This window comes from Suillus bovinus, assembly GCF_016758785.1.
Source record: "Suillus bovinus strain UH-Sbo-P2 chromosome Unknown EDB93scaffold_62, whole genome shotgun sequence".
NCBI lineage: Eukaryota > Fungi > Basidiomycota > Agaricomycetes > Boletales > Suillaceae > Suillus > Suillus bovinus.
The window spans coordinates 83341-102781 of NW_024542118.1; the positions used below are offsets into that span (position 1 = coordinate 83341).

The window sequence follows — 19441 nt, forward strand, 5'->3', positions numbered from 1 at the left end:
CCAAGGAATCCTCCCCCCCAGCCACCATCAAATTTCAAATCTGTTTGCTTATCAGATACACGGCATTTTTCATTTTGAATTTCAAATTTTAGACCTCGTTTGGGATTATCAGATAAAATTAACGATCAAGGGTCTCCCGGTAGCGGATACTACTTAGACGGTGCAGTAAATACCTCACCCTGTGGTTCTTTGCCCCTTCTTCTCCAGAGCACTGACTTTGAATTGTATAGACTCATCGTCGCGTCCATGTGGTGCCGCCAATTAGTCCCCTTCCTCGCCCTCCTGTCCCCTGCACTGGCGGGCGTACAGGAGCTTTGGTGGAACGTCACCTACGTTCAAAACGCAAACCCAGACGGTCTCTTCGAACGCCGTGTCATTGGCGTCAACGGAACATGGCCGTAAGTCTCTCAGCATCCTATATATTATTAGTTTATCGAACTCATAACTTTGTTCGGCTCGACGTATCTGACTTCTTGAAACTAACTCGCTATAAAACCCAACACTTAAATCTCATGCTCGTCGACTTTTTTTTGGTGCCCGTGAAGGCCTCCACCGATTGAGGTGTCTACGACAGATTCATTGCTCGTGCATGTAACGAATAGCGTCGATACACCTGCGACGCTACACCACCATGGCATGACCTTTAACTCAACATCCTGGATGGATGGAGCAATGGGGGTTTCGCAATGGTATGTATATCACCGTCTTCTGTTTGATGTCTTCGTGCACGCAACTAATGAAGCAACTGTTTTCTCACGCAGTGGTATACCCATGGGCCAGACGTTTGACTATGTAGTACCCATCAATACCTCCGGCCAAGTTGGAACATACTGGGCCCATGGTCACGCAAAAGTAAGTAAACACCATCTCCCCGCTTTTCTACTTTGCGTACCTCTCGAAATAATGTTGTACTAAATCATGTATTTATTCACGCAGGGAATATATGTGGATGGTCTGCGCACGCCTCTCTTGCTGCATTCTTCAAATGAAACTTATGGCGCGGATTATGATGCCGAGTACACTATTTTGCTGAGTGACTGGTATCATCAAGAACAACCTGTTCTCTTGGAATCCTTCATCAGCATAGCAAATCCAGGCGGGGCAGAACCTATTCCTGGTGAGTTGCCTCGCCCTATAGTTTATGCTGGCATACCGATGGATGGATGTTTATTTTTTCAATGTTCCATTTCCCTGCAGATTCTGCTCTCGTATATTTCTCCACAAATGGTTCCTACCTCCCACCGATCACAGGGAGTCACCCATCCCCAGTAACAAGCGCGGTGGGTTTCAACGAGAACGCGACTCTTCCGTTCGAGCCTGGTAAAACGTACAGATTGCGCATAATAAACATGGGCGCATTTGCAGGGTTCTACTTCTGGATCGACGGGCATGAAATGCGAATTATCGAAGCTGACGGTGTGCGTTTAGTTTTACTTGCTTCTTACGACTCGGTGGACTCATTTTACCGCAGACGGATACACAAGAGCAGCCCGCTGATGTGCTGAATTTGGCAGTGGCGCAACGTTATTCTGTGCTTGTCACCGCGAGGAACGATACGTCGTCGAACTGGGCCATCCATGCGAACATGGATACGAGCATGTTTGACAGGGTTCCAAGTACTCTAAATCCTAGTAGGTTATTTCCTTTCCCGAGCATTCGATCCCGCCACTTATTGTACCACCTTTCAAAATTCTCGCAGATATTACCTCCACCATCACGTACTCCGCCTCCTCTAGCGTCACCAATCTAACCACCGTGTCCTCCTATAACTTGGTAAACGATACCTCTCTGGTTCCCGTCGTTGTTATACCTGCACCCAACCCAACGAGTACCCTTGATCTTGTGTTCAACTTCGAGACGATGAACGATGGGACAAATCATGCGTTCATAAACAATTTGGTTTATAATCCGCCATTGGTACCCGCGATCATAAGCGCACTGACCCTGGGCGATAATGCCACCAGCCAAGTGGCATACGGGCCGTACAGTTTTGTGTACAACTACGGAGACGTGATCGACATGGTGGTGATGAACGCCGATACAGGAAAACATCCCTTGTGCGTTTTCTCTACCCCACATTCGGTATTTAACAGAGCTGATATCACGTTCTAGCCATTTGCACGGATACAAGATGCAGATTGTCAATACAGCAACAGATTATTCCTCCGACGATCCGTCCTTGAACCCACCGCTTGTCGAAGGACAAGCAAACCCGATGCGTCGTGACACCGTAATGATCCCTGGCGGAGGCTCCGTCACGCTCCGCGTCGTCGCTGATAACCCCGGCGCATGGTTTTTCCACTGAAAGTCTACCAATCCCCTTCCGTCGAGACATCTTGCTTACATTTATCATCATCCAGGTCACATCGAATGGCACCTCGAATCGGGCCTTGCGGTCCAGTTCATAATAGCTCCGCTTCAGATACAGGAACAGGCACAAGGCCGCGTGCCGTCGTTCCTGTACGAACAGTGTGCTACGCTTGGGTCTCCCTCGGCCGGTAATGCTGCAGGACACGCGAGCCCGACTGACTTATCGGGTCTCCCGCTTGGTCCGTGGTTCCAGAAGCTCGGTTGGCTTGCTAAAGGCATCTGGGCGATGACTGGGTGAGTTTCGGGGCTGAGTTAGTCGTTGCGATGTACTGACGATGGGCAGATGCGTGTTGACCGCCTTCCTTGGCATGCTCACTGTTACGTGGTATGCGACTATGGGGGGTGTTATTACTGAAGAGGAGATAGAGGAGGCGGTGCGTAAGCGTATCGAGGAAAAGGAACGTAAAGGAAAGTTCTTTGGTTTGTTTAAGAAAAAGAATTAGTTATCTGTACCCATTTGTTTCGTGCTGATCTAGTCGGTCGCTCTGGCTATATCCTTTTGTGGAGTTAGTTTCTGTCGATGATCGTGACCGCTTTGATAGATAAGATTTTGTCGGATGTAGATGAGTGAACTACCGAGTCGCCCCTACTGCTGTTATTTCTCTTGGTGAAAACTTGGCTGTTCTTAGGTCCTATGATAGGACCCCAGTAAACCAAGCCCTCGTGCGTCCCATCGTGCCTTTAAATCCACGCCTGTCGTCCCTGTTAGGATTTTTGACATATCATCATCACTTCACAGCTAGGGTCTTGACGCAGGTCAATGTAATAATTATATTGAATGAATGAACGCTGGGTCCACCAAATCATAATGCTCGAGATAGGTCGTTCAGGGTTCAGGGAACCCAGGCATCAAGACGCTTGACGACATTAATAAGACAAAACGTACAAATATCATTATATCATACACCACAAGTGCGGAAGATCATCAGTACAGAGGGGGGGGGGTCACTGGACAAAACAAAAAAAACTCGATGAATCACACGCAAAACAAGCCCCCCAAAAACACCACTCACATGCTAATGCTACATGGCTTCTATTTTGCAGAAAGCGCAATCCTCGCTTGCTCGACGCGCCGCTTATTTTTCGCAATGATATTGGCTTCCAAACTCTCGCCGGCTGGAATGTTCTCAGCAACATTCACAGCACCCGATCCGAAATACAGCGCCTGCTGCCAGTGCTTCTCTCGAATAGCCATCTCAGCTGCATTTCCCAACGCCAACGAAAGCTCCTTTCTCGCCCCCAACACTTCCTTCGAATACTGACCCTGCGTATGGGTGTCAAACGCAACCAAGGCAGCAGAAAGTTCTGCAGCGCTCGTGAACGCAGCCCTGGCGTAATCATTATCGCCTTTGCGAGAGCGTTCACGCCCCTTGTCCATGCTCGCCCTCACGCGCTGCAGTGCGATCTTTAGGAATCGCCGGATGACATCAGGGTTCGTGATTTGTTGTACGTGGTTCAGACAGGTCGAGGATGAGAGACCGTTTGGTGCTTTTTTGAGTCCTTGGATGGTATCGAAAGCTTTTCGTTGGGCGAGCACGACGAGCAGGCGTGCGAGGGCCGTTGGACCCATGATACTTTCATCTGCGATTTGGAGGGGTGCATCCACTTTCATGTTCAGGGATGCAGTGTACATAGGTCTGCGAAAGATCTCTTCCGTACGCTCGGTACACATATATCGATCCTCCGGTTTAGTAGGGTCGAGTTCACTTGGACTCTTGATTTTACGGGAAGCAACGTATGTCATCCGGAGCAGTGACTCGATCTCGGCGTTGGTGACACCGCAAGACTCAGCTGCATGACTGAGGGTACTGACTAGTCTCAACATAGCGATACGGGATGTGCCTGTAAGCCATTTATACCATTGAGTATAGTCATCGAGAGACATGTTGGCGACAGACCTCTATATTCAAATACCAGGCCGAAAGCATCTTCATCGGGTGGCTCAAACGCGTGGTAATCAACCTCGACCCGATCAAACCAGCTTTATGGGGGTCAGGCGTGTAACGAAAAGACGAAGAGGGTTACCCACCCCCGGACCTCCCGCCAGTCCTCCTCTTCAATTTTCATCCATACTTCAATGATTTTCTCACACCAGTCTTCTCGGGACGTCAGGATGGCTACGGTTTGAGTCATGGCCTTCCATTCCTGTGCTCTAAAGGCATGGTCTTGAGGCGTCGAAACACCTGGTACTATGTGCGACGGCCATTGGAAGAAGAGGGCTATGACCTCACACGCGATAGAATCGACTTGTGTTTCAGGATACCAAGGCGGGCGAGCGATGATGGCGCAGTCAAAAAGTAGGTCTAGAATCTCTGGTTTCTTCTTCAAAATGTCAAGACAGTATTTTCGCGATGGGGGTGGCGTGGTACACAAAAGCCCGTGGGCAGTCCATAGAGCGCTTTCTTGGGTCATGGCGTAAAATCGAGGTACATGCTCCGTGGCGCGTGTTGCAGGTACCTTATGGGGTAAATTAATCGAGCACAGGATGCATAAGTCGGAATAACGATACACACATCAATTTCATCCATAAACATTTGACTTTGCCATGTTGTGTTTGGAGATCGCATGCTCTCGATGAAGAAATCGGGTCCTTCTAAAGTAAATCTGCAGACAGCTGCGATTATATCTCCTACTTCTGTTGCAGATAAATTCTCTCCTAATAGGGATTCGCTGGCGAGTACGCGTAAGGTGTTGATAGCTAACTGACGGAAAATGCAAAGAGGATGATTCAGATGCTAAGAGGCGCATGAGAACTCGGGAAATCACAAAGCCAGAAAAAGTTCTATATATTCTTACCGATAAACAGATGTTAACGACATGATTCTTCTTCATGTCTTCCAAAAGGGTGCGTCGTTCGGTAAGATTACCAGTCTCCATAAATTCTGCTAGAGCTCCGAGCGCATTGTACTGGCCGATATACCGTTCCTTTGGCTGCGATTGCGACTGAGTGTATAGATGGGATGTCACGACGGCAAGAAACGTTTTCACGATCCCTGCCGCATAGCATGCTTTGCCGAAAGCACTGAAGCTGAGAGAATCGTGACCCTTCCGCGTCTGAGACTCATCGCGGAACCGAAATTTGATAGCACCCTGGTTTGTACTTGTCTAGATGGTAATATGGAGCACAGAATACGATGGGACCCACCGTATAGTTCTGCACAAATGTGGGATCTTGGTTTCGCTCTATAAGCTTCGCGAAGAGCTTCGTTAGGTTTTGTGATAATTCGGGTTCGCGTGCGCCAAGGACTTGTTCGATATTATTGAGTGTTATGTTGCTCATGACCGTTGAGACGCTGTGCATGCACCTGCAGAAAACTGATGGGAGAACACACGAGCTGATCAGTAGATCAGTGAAACTGTGGAGGTGACGAATTAAAATGTCTCTCACAGTGAAACCCTAACCCTAATCTTAGGTTTGTTCGGTTGGACAAGGAAAACAACAATAAGACGTCCTGCATCTTGAATTATAAGCTACTTATCACTAGGTTAATTACAATAGCTAATTGATACAGCGTGTGGGTATATGCTCGAGGGTCCCATAATCGAATATAATCATCGAATATAATCCACTCCTCCGACAGCTAGCATAATCTATCATTAATGCAATCCACTTCTTCAATAAGCCATTGTCGGCGAAGCCGAGACGAAGCTAAACGGAGATGAAGCAGTCGAAGAAGCTACCACGGACGAAGATCGAGCACCAAACGAGATGTTCGGTGATGCAGAAACAAGGTGAAATGGCACTGCAGTAGATGTGGCGCTTGGAATTGGAGTGGCTGAAGGACTGTTCAAGTTGACGGTAGTAGCCGAAGCGTAACTGGGAGACGGGGAAGCAGTGGATGTAGCAAGTGGAGTTTGTATTACAGTAGGGACAGTAGACGATGCAGTTCCGTTCAATCCCACATTCGTTGTCGTCATGCTGGGTGCAGCTGTACCATTAGCTGTCACGGTGACGACCACGGTGGTCACAACGACCACAGTGGAAACATTGTTCGTGCCGGTGGTGGCAGCTGGCACAGGCGTCACAAGAGGGATTGAGGAAGTGAGAAGTGCAGTTCCAGTCCCAGTGGATACGATGGGAGAGGTTGAGGGACTTGAAGCAACGCTACCGACACCAGTAGAAACGACAGAGGAGCTTGCAAAAGCACTCGTAGAAGTGCCAAAACCAAAAGCGGTCGTAGGAGAGGAAGCGACAGAGGAACTCGTCAAAGCACTCGTAGAAACAATTGATGCGGGACTACTGGCAGAAGAACTTGTTACACTGGTGTGTAAAGCAGTGCCGGCTTGAGTAGATGAAGTAGAGACAGTAGTGGTCGGACTGCCAAAGCCAAAGGTGGGTGCGTATGAAGAGCCAAACTGACGCTTTTTCATCGAGGGGCTGGCGAGGGTAGACGAAGTTACAGGAGTTGGGTAATCACATGGATCATCAGTGCTCGAGGTAGGAGCGTTTGTGGGAGATGGTGAAGCACTTGTCGTGGTCTCAAAACAGTCGCCACTGTCAGTGGTTGTGTTACTCGTGGTACTATTTCCAGTTACCCCTCCCTGGACGCCAGCAGCGACAAAACGCGCTTCGGCATCACTTTGTGTGTCACAAGCGAGACTGGTGCCAGCTTTGGTGACGAGAGGAAGTGCAAAGCAAGATAGACCGGACGAGCAAGGCGTAAGATCCCAGGAGGTTCCAATGCACTGTGCGAAGGCACTGCCAATGCATGCCTGAGCACCACCTGTGGCAGTCACAAAATCAATAAATGAACGAGAGCAACAGATAATATTGAAACCTCACTTGTGCAGGAATCATTGGCGGTCATTGTGGCAAACTGGGCATTCAGTTTTTGCGCATCGAGACCGTTTTGTTGTTGGGAGAAACCTGAAGAATTGGATACGAGCACGTAGTAAGATGCAAGAGGTGCTGCGCTGGTCAGGGAAGCTAGTATGGCGACTACAAAGAGATTCTGAGAGAGACCCATAACTGTAGAAGATGATATTTTTGAGTGAGTGCAAGCGACTGTGGGATGCAACTAGCGTTAGAATGAACGTAAGACGAGCTCCTGGCTCGGATGTAGAAAGTCGTTAAAAAGACGAAAGAAGAGGCTACAGTTACGACTAGTGCGTGCAAGATGGGGATTCAGGGCCATCTGCCTTGCCTTTATATATGAAAACGGCGGTTGTGGATGCATGGACACTTGCGCAGCAGCCTATTGTTTGACGGCGAAGTATAGACTTTCATTGTTTTCGCATAAGTTAGACTCCAATTTAAAGCTCAGCGATTATACTTAACCGTTATTTGTTTTAATTTGGTTTATCTTTTGGGACAAATATATTTTGTGACTCAGATCGGGATTATCCGTTTATCTTATTATCCTCATTGAAATTTTGAGATAGAGATGCTGCGCCTGCTAACTCGTCCTCTTTATCTCTCTGCCACTCCTTCATCATTCCTGCGTTTCAAACAGGCCCCCTCACTCGCCTCAAGGAAAATGGCAACCTTTAACACTCCAGACTTCGTGCGTACTATTTTCAATCAGTCACATGTCTTTACCAAGAGAGACTGCGCTATTATTGCAGAACAAAGTCCTGTATGCACCTCTAGCAGAGATCGATCCTGAAGTGCAGAACATCATCGACAAGGAAACTTGGAGGCAGTTTTCCGGACTCGAGCTTATCGCGTCTGAGGTGGATTTCACAGTTCACTGTCATCTTATCTCCATGTTTTCTGAGACATTTCCTAGAACTTGACGAGTCGCGCAACTCTCGAGGCAAATGGCTCAATATTGACCAACAAGTACTCAGAGGGTCTTCCAAATGCCCGGTACTATGGTGGCAATGAACACATTGACGAGCTTGAGATTCTTTGCCGCAAGCGAGCCCTCGAAGCATTCAACCTCGACCCTGCAAAATGGGGTGTGAACGTCCAGCCCTACTCTGGTTCTGTGAGTATTCTACTACAATCAGGCACCCTTCAATCTTGACAATCAATGAATCTCATGCTAGACTGCAAAGTACGTCTAACACCGCTTATGTGTGATCGTGTCTCACATTACGCGACCAATAGTTTTGCAGCTTTAACTGCTCTCCTTCAGCCCCAGGACCGCTTGATGGGTCTTGGTCTTCCAGATGGTGGACATCTCACGCACGGTTACTATGTGAGTTGCCTTTGCCACGTCAATGGCTAGCTTGAGTTCTGAGATCCGGTCAATTAGACTGCTAAAAAGAAGATGACCGCTTCCTCAATATACTTCCAGTCTTTCCCTTATGCAATTGATCCCACAACACAGCTTATCGACTATGAAGGTCTTAAGCGGCAAGCAAAGATTTTCAAACCCAGATTAATCATCTGCGGTGCCTCTGCTTATCCCCGTGACTGGGACTATGCTGCTTTGAAGAATACTGCGGACGCGGAGGGTGCATACCTCATGGCTGATATTGCACACACCAGTGGTCTTGTCGCAGCACAAACACTGAATAACCCTTTTGAGTACTGTGATATCGTTACTACAACGACGTGAGCTTTCTGTTCACAACTGAGACTCTTTTCACGCTGACATATCTCAGCCACAAGACCCTCCGTGGCCCTCGCGCTGGCCTAATCTTTTTCAAGAGAGACGGACCCAATAGCCAGGATCTTGAGAAGCGCGTTAACGACGCTGTTTTCCCTGCCTGTCAAGGTGGTCCCCACAATAATGTTGGTACTCTAATCTCTCGGCTATGAAACACAAGCTGATAACAAAATTATACCAGACTATTGCCGCTGTCGCTACTGCCCTTCTGCAGGTATCCCAGCCGGCATTCAAGACCTACGCAAGGCAGGTTATTGCCAATGCGCAGACACTTGCAGCTGCCCTTCATCAGCACGGCTACAAACTCCAGACTGGCGGTACTGATAACCACCTTGTTTTGTGGGACCTCCGCCCCCTTGGTTTGACTGGCAGTAAAGTTGAGAAGGTGTGCGACCTGTTGGGGATCACAATCAACAGTTAGATCTGTCTCCTGTATCAAATTGCAAGATACTAATTTTGGTATCCTGCAACAGAAAACGCAGTTTCTGGCGATGCATCTGCCCAGACTCCTGGTGGTATCCGTCTCGGCACATCGGCGCTCACGTCCCGTAACATGACCGAGGAAGACATTAAAATTGTCGCTGACTTCTTGCACCGGGCTGTGCAGCTCTCGCTCTTCCTTCAAAAAGAGGCTGGCTCCAAACTTCTCAAGGACTTCATTCGCGCTGCAACGACGAAGGGCTCGGCAGGTGCGGCACAGGTGAATGATCTCCGCAGAGATGTCGCCACATTTGCACGGAAATGGCCGCTCCCTGGCGCAGATGTCAGCACGCTCAAGCGTCCGGCAGGTATTGAGGAGGACTTTTAGGTATTGACGCGTGGAGTGTGCTCGAGTTTATTAGATGTTAAAAAGATTCAACGGTCCCTTATTGCATAGGGTGGGCATTCAACATCGTTCACATCAGGGTGGGCATTCAACATAGTCTACAACTGACATTGTATCAATAGCTGCTGCATATTATGATTAATGTATTCGCAGTTAAACAGTCGCCGATGGCTTGCCTCTAATTCACGTGGCTCCTGTCGAGCGAGAGACATGACTTCATGCGGACACCCAAAAGAGACACCGGCAAGGGCCGGTGGAGTCGGGAACTGGGCCCTGGCGCGTCAGCGGCGCTACGATTACATAATGATAAAACCGCCAACTTGCCGCCAACACTCGGGAGCTCCATGGATATTCGAATTGATGCTCATGTCTCCACAATTATTTCCTTGCCCTTCAAAGGTGTGCTACCGTTATATTCTGCGCGGACACTCGATTGCGATAACGAGGGACATCTCGAGCCAAACGGTGGTGAACACCCAGTTTCCTTGTTGTGTGGTCCATCCATATCCTCAAACCGCAAGCATTCGACACGTCATTTTGGACACGACATGATGATTTAATCGACTATCAAAGACAGGCGATGCAGTGAATCAACCGCTGGACGGCTGGTACTCTATATCTAAATGGACCCTTCAAAGAATCGAACTGAAGAACGCAATAAACAATTAGATCTGTTGGCCCTACCGCTCCATCAGCACACGTCTGCTCAGACTGCATAACCGTTATAACCCATACCCGGGTTGTGCGAGAGAGCAACATCTTGCATGACTGTGATATCAGTGCGACGACCATCGGATCAATAGCACCATGCCATAGAGTAGGAGAATCACACAAAATTGAACTCCAAAGTGAAGTACATGGATTCGTCCAAAGGTAGCCCACGTTCCACCAGGCTCTTCAATTCCTCAATTCATTCACTTCAACAACCCACTGTTGTATTCATCGACAAGCCCATATGAAGCGGTGCAGGCTGGGATGCCAAGGTTGTAAGGGTTATTCGATGGCTCACATTTCGAGTTGAGTCCCGCTTCCGCGAAACAGATATCACTGGGACCAGCTGTAAGTGTCCAACTCTAATATTTCCAAAAAAAAATCGGTGAGTGTGCATGCACCGCTGGGAGAGACAGTTACTTACGGCCGATGCACTATATGAGCAGCCATTGAACGTTCCCGGATTTGCAACAGAAGGGTAATAGCACGTGATAGTATCGCCTGAGCACGTCCAGTAGTTAAGACACGCATCTCCTTGCTGAATACTGATGTTTTCATAATCGCAATTAGGACAGGCCTCGCATTCTGCGCTAACTCCCGTGCCGAGCGCAAGGAGCAAGGAAACAGCGGCCAGTACAAAACGAACCATGGTCGCACTGGAGTGTTAAATGTTAGATCTAGCAGCAATGGGATCGCACAACGAAAACGTACGGGGTGTAGTTGTTTGAAACTTGTACAAACTGCTCAGCAACTGCTGGAAGGCCGCTCTTATATGCAAGTTGCTTCAGGCACGATTGGGAATGTAGTGGGATTCCATAAATTTCCGGGTCGTGTTTGGTGTCATATGATCCGTGGTGTGGGTCTGTGCGAATGACATTAGTGTGATTACTTCCAGAGCGATACCCATACTTGCTCTTACTTGCTCACCTTATGGTAGTACCCACACAAGTTTTATCACACCGTTTTACAGGCATTTCCAATGTCCACACAGCAAATCTATAGAAATTACACAAACGGACAAGACCAGCCCACCGGTGGCCGCCAACTTGAACACGGACGATAATTTAGAAACACTCACATGTACCAGTAAACGGAGTCGGAAACTGGGCCCTGGCCCCTGGCGCGTCAGCGGCGCTACGATTACATAATAATATAGCCGCCAACTTGCCGCCAACACTCGGGGAGCTCAATGGATATTCGAATTGATGCTCATGTCTCCACGATTATTTCCTTGCCCTTCAAAGGCCTTGTGTGCTACCGTTATATTCTGCGCGGACAACTCATGACACTCGATTGCGATAACGAGGTACATCTCGAGCAATTTAACGGTGGCACGGTGGTGAACACCCAGTTTCCTTGTTGTGTGGTCCATCCATATCCTCAAACTGCAAGCATTCGACATGTCATTTTGGACACGACATGATGATGTAATCGACTACCAAAGACCGCGATGGAAAAGGCGATGCAGTGAATCAGCCGCTGGACGACTAATACTGTTCAACATCAGATACGATCATGACTGTGCTGGAAGACCATACTGTTAATGTGTGTTATCTAGAAGGCTCTCCGTAACACAGAAATGACAGTTATGGACCGTGATGGCAACCAGTCGAATGCCGACTCAAGGCGGGACAGTAACAGGGGGGCTGGTACTCTATATCCAGATGGATCCTTAAATAAATCGAACCGAAGAACGGAACAAACAATTAGACCTTTTGGCCCTACTGCTCCATCAGTACACGTCTTGTCGGACCGCTTAACCGCTATAAACACATACCCAGGTTGTGCGAGAGAGCAACATTTTGGATGGCTGATACTAGTCCGACGATCATCGGATCAATATCTAGGAGAATTACACAAAATTGAACTCCAAAGTGAAGTAAGTACATGGATTCGTTCAAAGGTAACCCACGCTCCACCAGGCTCTTTAATTCCTCAAATCATTCACTTTAACAACCCACTGTTGTTTTCATCGACAAGTCCATATGAAGCAGTGCAGCCTGGGATGCCAAGGTTGTAAGGGTCATTCCCAGGTTCACATTTCGAGTTGATTCCCGCATACGGGAAACAGATCTCGCTGGGACCAGATATGAGTGCCCAATCCTGGCATTCCCGGAAAATCAGTGAGTGTGCATGTACTGCTGCGAAAGACAGTTGCTTACATTGGCTGGACCATATGCGCAGGCATTATACGTTCCTGGATTTGCGACTGAGGGGTAATAGCAAGTGATAGTATCGCCTGAGCACGTCCAGTAGTTAAGACATGCATCTCCTTGCTGGATACTGATGTTTTCGTAATCGCAATTAGGACAGGCCTCGCATTCTGCGCTAACTCCCGTGCCGAGCGCAAGGAGCAAGGAAACAGCAGCCAGTACAAAACGAACCATGGTTGCACTGAATTGTTAACTGTCAGATCTAGCAGCAAGGGGATCGCGCAACGATAACGTACACGGTGTAGTTGTTTGAAATTTGTTTGAACTGCCCAACAACTCTTTGGCTGGACAGTCGCTCTTATACGCAAGTTGCTCTAGGCACGATTGGGAATGTAGTGGGATTCCATAAATTTCCGGGTCGCGTTTGGTGTCATATGATCCGTGGTGTGGGTCTGTGCGAATGATATCAGTGTGATTACTTCCAGAGCGATGCCCATACTTGCTCTTACTTGCTCACCCCATGGTTGTACCCACAAAGTTTTATCACACTGTTTTACAGGCATTTCTAATGTACACGAAGCAGATATCTAGCAATTACACAATCAGCCCACCGGTGGCCGCCAACTTGAACACGGAAGATAATCTGGAAACACTCGCATGTACCAGCAACGAACAATGAACAACAGTTATAATAAAATCAATCAAAAATCGCAGTTCGTGCATTTGTCGTAAGGTAGATGTAGCCCGTGCTGCACTAGGCTCTAACTACTTTATAATAGCTGACTGTTGGTTTCATTAACAAACCCATATGAAGCGGTGCACCCGTAGCCAATGTTGTAAGGGTTATTGGCAGGTTCACAATGCGCGTTGTCTCCCCCTCCCTCTTCACAGATACCGCTGGGGCCAGCTATAAGTCCCCCATTCTAGCATGTTCGAAAAATCGGTGAGTATGCATGCACTGCTGCGAAAGCTAGTTACTTACGTCCGATGCATTGTACGTGCAGACATTGTACGTTCCCGGATTTGCAACAGAGGGGTAATAGCAGTCGTAAGTAGTGCCTGAGCACGTCCAGTAGCTAAGGCATGCATCCCCTTGCTCAATACTGATCTGCTCATAATCGCAATTAGGACAGGCCTGGCATCTTGCACTGACCCCCGTGCCGAGTGCAAGAAGCAAGGAAAGGACCAGCGCGAAATGGATCATGGTTGCACTGGAGTGTTAATTGTTAGATATAGCTGCAAGGGGATCGCGCAAGAAAACGTACACGATGTAGTTGTTTTGTTTGCGTAGCAAATCTTTGGCTGGATAGTCGCTCTTATATGCAAGTTGCTTGAAGCATAATTGGGGATGCGGCGAAATCCCATAAATTTCGCATATGGTGTCATATGATCCGTGGTGTGTGGGTCTGTTCGAATGACACTAGTGTGATTAGCTCACCCACAAAACACCATTTCATATGCATTTCAGATATCAGCAACTACACAACCCACACGAGTACTAGCGGCGGCTGCCAACTTGGATGATGGCATCCACAAATTTGTCACGGTTTCACATGCATTTCTAGTGTCCACATAGCATATATCTAGCAACAAGACCAACCCGCTTGTGGTGACTAACTTAAACACGGAATATAATTTAGAAACACTCACATGTACTAGTATTTGCGAATCAAGTCACCAGAACAGTCGTTTGCTCACAAACTGTGACTAATTCTTCTTTTCCAGGAAGCGGGAAGTAAATGACATTCTGCTCGCCCTCGTCAAGTGAACGGTCCTTGAACTCCAAGTTGGAGTCTCGATGATCTCAGAAAGTGCGAGATTTAGCCGGTCTGCGCGAGGTCTATGCAAACTGGATGCAGATTTGTGTCCTGTCAGTGGGTTGTTCGGATTCAGAAAGTGCCGGGAAGTCTGTTGAGGCCGCCGCACCATGCCACTATTGCACCCCACCTGCTTGCCTGTCTGTTTACTACTTCCTCCGTGTTTGCCTATTTCCTACTCATACATTTCTAATCGAGTCCCGCTTCCGAGGAACAGATCTTGCTGAGACCAGGTGTGAGCCCAATCCTGTCATTTCCGAAAAACCGGTGAGTGTGCATGCACTGATGGGAGAGACGGTTACTCACGACCGATGCACTGTATGAGTCGCCGTTCCACGTTCCTGGATTTGCAACAAAAGACTAATTGTACGCGGTAGTATCGCCTGAGTAGGTCCAGCAGCTAAAACATGCATTTCCTTGCTCAAAAGGGAAGGGAACTTGAAGGTACAGAAGGTACCCACCCATTGTTTACTTGCCGGAGGGAGCAGTGGATTTGGGCATCCAGTGGGCTTAGCGACTGGCTCGAACAAGTGAAGTCCAAGTCAAAGCATCCAGCAGAGCATCACGAGGCAGACTACGTTCTTAACACCAGAAACAGTCACCCGTCTCCTAGGATAAGAGTCTGTTAGCTAGGACAAGAGGAACGCTAGGATGGCGGGGATGACCTACTAATTGTATATACCTAGTAGGAGTACAGGATCTGTCGCACGACTGCAACCGCGGAACAACGACCGGCCAGCTGCGTCCAGTGACCATGACCCACCGGCAGGGTATTCAAATAATAGTTGGTCTCGCACAACGAGACCATGGAATCCTTTTCTGTCGGTTCCGAACCGAAAAGGGAATTTGGCAGAAATACTAGTACATAGCGCTAATTATAGGCGTGGTATGTAGCCAATAACTCTTCACGGTTTCCCAAACGATAGACCCGTCGCATCTGGCCACATACTCAGCAGAAATGATCGATAATTGCTCACGCCGTCATATCTCGTTCTTATTCCAGTTGCGAACAGGCCAACGCTGTCCCTCTGAAGAGACGCCTCCACTGGATTTCAAAATCTCCAATACAACTCCCGACAAAACTTGAACAGTTTCACCAAAGCCCTGTTAAAGTATATAGCGCACACCAATAGACCGGACTAGTCATTTGGAGATCATGTAACGTCGCACGAACCGAGAGAGGAATAAGTTACCTAACTCATCTGTCATTCTTTACCATTCGCCTTCAGTTGGTGTCTCCGTTCTCGCACTCTTGCTAGAACCATTAGAGCAGTCGCCCACCACCGCATACAAAGCAGAAATATTAATAGACACGGTGCATACTATAGGGTCCCGCCCCAACGGGCAGCAAACAATCAAATCGTATTTCGTGCACTTGTGATGTGATGAGGTGGAGGTAGCGCGTGCTGCACCAGGCTCTTTGACTCCTCAGTTCATTTACTTTATAATAGCTGACCGTTGGTTCCGTTGATAAGCCCATATGAAGCGGTGCAGCCTGGGATGGCAAGATTGTAAGGGTTATTTGGTGCCTCACATTTCGCGTTGGCTCCCACTCCCGTGAAACAGATCTCACTGGGGCCAGCTGCGAGTGCCCAGCCCTGGCATTTCCGAAAAATTGGTGAGTGTGTATGCACTGCTGCGAGAGACGTTACTTACGGTCGACGCACTATACGAGCAGTTATTCCAGGTTCCCGGATTTGCAACAGAAGGGTAAGTGCACGTGATGGTGTCGCCTGAGCACGTCCAGAAGTTGATACATGCATCTCCTTGCTCAATACTAACCCGCTCATAATCGCAATTAGGACAGGCCACGCATTCTGCACTAATTCCTGCGCTGAGCGCAAGGAGCGAGGAAATGGCCAATATAAAACGAACGATGGTTGCACTGGCGTATTAACCGTTAGATCTATCAGCAAGGGGATTGGGCAACGAAAACGTACATTGCGTATTCAGTTCAATCGCGTAGCAACTATTTGGCAGGACAATCGCTCTTATGCGAGTTGCTTCAGGTACGATTGGGGATGCAGTGAGATCCCATAAATCTCGCATTTGATGTCATATGACTCATGGTGTGTGTTCGAATGTCATTATTGTGATTACTTCTAGGGCAATGCCTATTACCCATGCTTGCTCACTCACATAGATCACACCGTTTCACATGCATTTTCGATGTCCATATATCAGGTATCCAGTAACTAAACAACCGACAAGATCAGCCAACCGGTGGCCGCCAATTTGAAAAATGGCACCCACAAAGTTTTGCCACATCGTTTCACATGCATTTCCAGTGTCCACACAGCAGATATCCAGCAGCCACACAACCGCCAGGACCCGCTCATGGGTGGTGGTTAATCTGAACGTGGAATATAATTTAGAAACACTCACATGTACTAGTAGTTGCGAGTCAAGTTACCGGAACAGTCGTTTGTTTACAAGTGTCATCACATTGTGAATACGTCTTCTTTTCCAGGAAGAGAGAAGTAAACGTCGTCCTGCTCGCCTTCGTCAAATGAGCAGTTCCTGGACTACAAGTTAAAGTCTAGAATTTCGATGATATCAGGAGGTGCCAGATTTGGCCGGTCCGCGTGAGGTCTATGGAGTCTGGGTTGCTCGGATTCAGAAAGTGCCGGGAAGTCAAGGCCGCCGTACGAGGTCGATTTTGCATCTCGCCAGCCTGACATCAAGGTCATTACCTCCATCTCTGCGAGGCTACCACTTCCTCCGTGTTCGCCTATTTCCTACTCACCTCCCAACATCATGTCGTTGTCTGCAGCTGTCAGTTTGTGACTGCCATGTCCTCCCTCTAAGGGATCATAACCGTGGCGGCCAGCTAACCAAGATGGTGAGATTGGCATGACGATGGTCGATATAGATGACAAAATGGGCGATGGTGGGTGGTGTAGAAGGCAGGGTGGTTGCGATGATACCAAACAGAGAGACCTTTGACCGCCCGTAACTTTAGACATGTTTCCTCAGACATTGCACAGACGTGTATCAAGACTTTGGCGTGGAGTCTGCGCAGACCTGTGAAAGCTTCATACCGTAAGACTGGCCATTTCCTGCACGCCCTCGTGAGGAGTGTTTCGATCTACCCATAGTTCCTGTACCGGTACAGGTCTCTTGGAAAATTTCTGTCGGATCTTCACGGCTCCACTCGGTCCGATAGCCGTGTCCTTTTTTGGTATTACATATATTTGTCAGCATGACGGCGGAAGACTTCTTGCCCTCCTCAGGCTGTCTCTGTCGTTGTCTTCGTCCTCATGGCTTCCGGTTCGTCTCTAGTCAGTAATGAAACTCTGCTTCTTCCCCCACCCGTGTCTCTCGTGATCATGTGTCTTGATGTAATTAATATCCTGCTGGTTCACTACTCGCTGTGGTCGCGCAAAATTTGCGTGTGATGGTCGAGAATTTTGCGACATTTACTCGAGATCAATATGCTGAGATTGCATGCGCTCATTCCATTTACGTGTCGTCAGCAGATCGTAAAGACCATGTTCGTGATTTGCTCCGCGTGCATTGTTCCAGCAGCAGCTTTCTTGACGGACACTGCATGATGTCTGCATCACCCAAGTCAGGCTTGACTTTGGGCCTCCTGGCAGCCTTCTTGACCTTGGCAACAAGCAGTTTCGCAGCCAGAAGTTTGCTGGGCGAAGGCGGCGGATAATCGGCATCCTTCCCGCGCCCCGATTGAGTGGAACTCATACTCCGACAGAGCGTGCTGAAGTTGCGATTTCTGAACCGTTGGCCACCGAAGTGACCAACAGAGGTGAACAACAAAGCGACAAATTCGGCGAAAAACGCCTCGCCAACGCAACTGTGAATTCCTTTAATATTGCAAACCCTGATGTAGGAGGTTTGGCGGAGTTTAGGTCGGGTTCAGCCAAGGAGAGAGTCATAGAGCCATCGGACGCAGTAGCATAGGCAAGCCTTCGTTGTCATAGTCTTCGGGCATAGCCCACTTCACTGAGTTGAGCAAATTTTGTGATGCATTACTAGGGTTTGCCAATTTTCACCGTCGCTGCGCAGGGCCACTCGGGTTCAAATGATTGAGCGACAAGTGAGAGTTCGGGGGTCTGAACGAACGTTCTGTGGTGACGAATTCGAAAAAGATGCCTAGGTCTGCCGGCAGGATATAATACGATAGTCCTAATCAATTAAACGCACTCCTGCAGGTTCTACCGGAATTCTACCATCTGACAGCAATAACGATTCTGCCAAATTGATCAGAATCGCGTTCATACATATATCCAGGCAGGATATAAAAGCTGGTCGTCCTCCTATAGTGTTCCCCACTCTCAGAAGACCTCATACTAGCTCTCACAGAAAATGCGTTTCTCCTTCCTTGCCCTTGTTTGTGCTTTGACAGCATCTATGGCTGTCAGTACCCAGGCCGATACAAATGCCAAGTGTAGTGAAAAGAATGAATATTGCGACCTAACACAGCATTGCTGCCAGGGCTATTCTTGCATAATTGCATTTGATGTGAGTCACTGAGCAACCAGGATTCAACCACATGGCTCACCTGTGCTCTTAGAGCAAAGGAGCCCAACTCCAATATTGCAATGTGACTTGGCACCATCCACCACCAAGGGGGTGGTGGCTGTAATTAAGCCGGAAGCCTGAGCAGCACATCACGATAGTGAGCTATGTTTCTGCTCTCGGTTTGATATCATGGTTGATGGTACAATGCCTAGTGTCGAGTCAATCAGTATGGTTGATTTTAGACAAATTTTGATACTGCTCGAGCAATGTGAATGTTTTAACATATCTGCAAAGGATTGATCGGGCTTAGTCTTGTTCATGGTCCACTAAGCTTGAGTTCGAGGGCTTGCTGACTCGGTATGATGGCTGCACATTGAAATCCGATTCAGTCCAAAGTCTTGCAATTGTGGCCGCTCAGCACTACTTGAATTTTGCTCACCAGCCCAGTGATTGTAACGTGCTCCACTTTGGAAGCCGCCGAGTCTTTGAAGTTCTAACCCCGGTGTCTCTGGCACTGGCAAACAA

At 48.3% G+C, this 19441-nt stretch overlaps 9 protein-coding genes across 9 annotated transcripts; 3 read left to right on the top strand and 6 right to left on the bottom strand.

Moving 5' to 3' along the window:
• The first annotated feature begins 141 nt into the window (after positions 1-141).
• EDB93DRAFT_765135 (Fet3 ferroxidase) lies at positions 142-3111 on the top strand. Its single transcript, XM_041457382.1, has 10 exons — positions 142-398; positions 546-689; positions 762-852; positions 937-1117; positions 1198-1418; positions 1472-1631; positions 1700-2057; positions 2113-2303; positions 2361-2604; positions 2654-3111. Exons 1-10 carry the CDS (start codon positions 247-249, stop codon positions 2811-2813), a joined length of 1902 nt encoding a protein of 633 aa, XP_041304337.1. The 5' UTR covers positions 142-246; the 3' UTR covers positions 2814-3111.
• A 292-nt stretch (positions 3112-3403) lies between these two features.
• EDB93DRAFT_1091214 (uncharacterized protein) lies at positions 3404-5650 on the bottom strand (the record flags this gene model as incomplete). Its single annotated transcript, XM_041446332.1, has 6 exons — positions 3404-4212; positions 4269-4351; positions 4400-4827; positions 4884-5105; positions 5167-5460; positions 5516-5650. 6 exons carry the CDS (start codon positions 5648-5650, stop codon positions 3404-3406), a joined length of 1971 nt encoding a protein of 656 aa, XP_041304338.1.
• Positions 5651-5796: 146 nt separating this feature from the next.
• EDB93DRAFT_1231308 (uncharacterized protein) lies at positions 5797-7596 on the bottom strand. The gene is made up of 2 exons (XM_041451288.1): positions 7154-7596; positions 5797-7094 (listed from the first exon to the last, which is right to left on the bottom strand). Exons 1-2 carry the CDS (start codon positions 7335-7337, stop codon positions 5986-5988), a joined length of 1293 nt encoding a protein of 430 aa, XP_041304339.1. The 5' UTR covers positions 7338-7596; the 3' UTR covers positions 5797-5985.
• A 140-nt stretch (positions 7597-7736) lies between these two features.
• On the top strand, positions 7737-9983 carry EDB93DRAFT_1167398 (serine hydroxymethyltransferase-domain-containing protein). The gene is made up of 9 exons (XM_041450235.1): positions 7737-7874; positions 7936-8043; positions 8100-8300; positions 8362-8369; positions 8423-8513; positions 8571-8872; positions 8923-9052; positions 9109-9343; positions 9401-9983. Exons 1-9 carry the CDS (start codon positions 7755-7757, stop codon positions 9733-9735), a joined length of 1530 nt encoding a protein of 509 aa, XP_041304340.1. The 5' UTR covers positions 7737-7754; the 3' UTR covers positions 9736-9983.
• A 476-nt stretch (positions 9984-10459) lies between these two features.
• Positions 10460-11113, bottom strand: EDB93DRAFT_1106614 (uncharacterized protein; the record flags this gene model as incomplete). The annotated part of the gene is made up of 4 exons (XM_041447635.1): positions 10460-10521; positions 10685-10723; positions 10763-10826; positions 10889-11113. The coding sequence occupies 4 exons, from the start codon at positions 11111-11113 to the stop codon at positions 10460-10462; spliced, it is 390 nt and encodes a 129-aa protein (XP_041304341.1).
• Positions 11114-12408: 1295 nt separating this feature from the next.
• EDB93DRAFT_1339266 (uncharacterized protein) lies at positions 12409-13194 on the bottom strand (the record flags this gene model as incomplete). Its single annotated transcript, XM_041455416.1, has 2 exons — positions 12627-13194; positions 12409-12567 (listed from the first exon to the last, which is right to left on the bottom strand). Exons 1-2 carry the CDS (start codon positions 12849-12851, stop codon positions 12409-12411), a joined length of 384 nt encoding a protein of 127 aa, XP_041304342.1. The 5' UTR covers positions 12852-13194.
• A 147-nt stretch (positions 13195-13341) lies between these two features.
• On the bottom strand, positions 13342-14113 carry EDB93DRAFT_765375 (uncharacterized protein). The gene is made up of 3 exons (XM_041457383.1): positions 13883-14113; positions 13600-13828; positions 13342-13540 (listed from the first exon to the last, which is right to left on the bottom strand). Exons 2-3 carry the CDS (start codon positions 13819-13821, stop codon positions 13388-13390), a joined length of 375 nt encoding a protein of 124 aa, XP_041304343.1. The 5' UTR covers positions 13822-13828; positions 13883-14113; the 3' UTR covers positions 13342-13387.
• A 3513-nt stretch (positions 14114-17626) lies between these two features.
• EDB93DRAFT_1339268 (uncharacterized protein) lies at positions 17627-18330 on the bottom strand (the record flags this gene model as incomplete). Its single annotated transcript, XM_041455417.1, has 2 exons — positions 17627-18248; positions 18275-18330. 2 exons carry the CDS (start codon positions 18328-18330, stop codon positions 17897-17899), a joined length of 408 nt encoding a protein of 135 aa, XP_041304344.1. The 3' UTR covers positions 17627-17896.
• Positions 18331-18758: 428 nt separating this feature from the next.
• On the top strand, positions 18759-19097 carry EDB93DRAFT_1167423 (uncharacterized protein; the record flags this gene model as incomplete). Its single annotated transcript, XM_041450236.1, has 2 exons — positions 18759-18916; positions 18971-19097. Coding segments are annotated over 2 exons (245 nt in total), but the record flags the coding sequence as incomplete, so codon positions are not given.
• Positions 19098-19441: the final 344 nt, after the last annotated feature.

Bases quoted from the DNA above. Each gene is read 5' to 3' on its own strand.
- EDB93DRAFT_765375 (XM_041457383.1), bottom strand. From the start codon at position 13,821: ATGATCCATTTCGCGCTGGTCCTTTCCTTGCTTCTTGCACTCGGCACG. The intron at 13,541-13,599 runs GTAAGTAACTAG...CGAACATGCTAG, and splicing joins GCACGTACAATGCATCGGAC to AATGGGGGACTTATAGCTGG.
- EDB93DRAFT_1231308 (XM_041451288.1), bottom strand. From the start codon at position 7,337: ATGGGTCTCTCTCAGAATCTCTTTGTAGTCGCCATACTAGCTTCCCTG. The intron at 7,095-7,153 runs GTGAGGTTTCAA...TGACTGCCACAG, and splicing joins CGCCAATGATTCCTGCACAA to GTGGTGCTCAGGCATGCATT.
- EDB93DRAFT_1167398 (XM_041450235.1), top strand. From the start codon at position 7,755: ATGCTGCGCCTGCTAACTCGTCCTCTTTATCTCTCTGCCACTCCTTCA. The intron at 8,514-8,570 runs GTGAGTTGCCTT...CCGGTCAATTAG, and splicing joins ATCTCACGCACGGTTACTAT to ACTGCTAAAAAGAAGATGAC. The intron at 8,873-8,922 runs GTGAGCTTTCTG...GACATATCTCAG, and splicing joins GATATCGTTACTACAACGAC to CCACAAGACCCTCCGTGGCC.
- EDB93DRAFT_765135 (XM_041457382.1), top strand. From the start codon at position 247: ATGTGGTGCCGCCAATTAGTCCCCTTCCTCGCCCTCCTGTCCCCTGCA. The intron at 1,632-1,699 runs GTAGGTTATTTC...AAATTCTCGCAG, and splicing joins TCCAAGTACTCTAAATCCTA to ATATTACCTCCACCATCACG. The intron at 2,304-2,360 runs GAAAGTCTACCA...ATCATCATCCAG, and splicing joins CGGCGCATGGTTTTTCCACT to GTCACATCGAATGGCACCTC.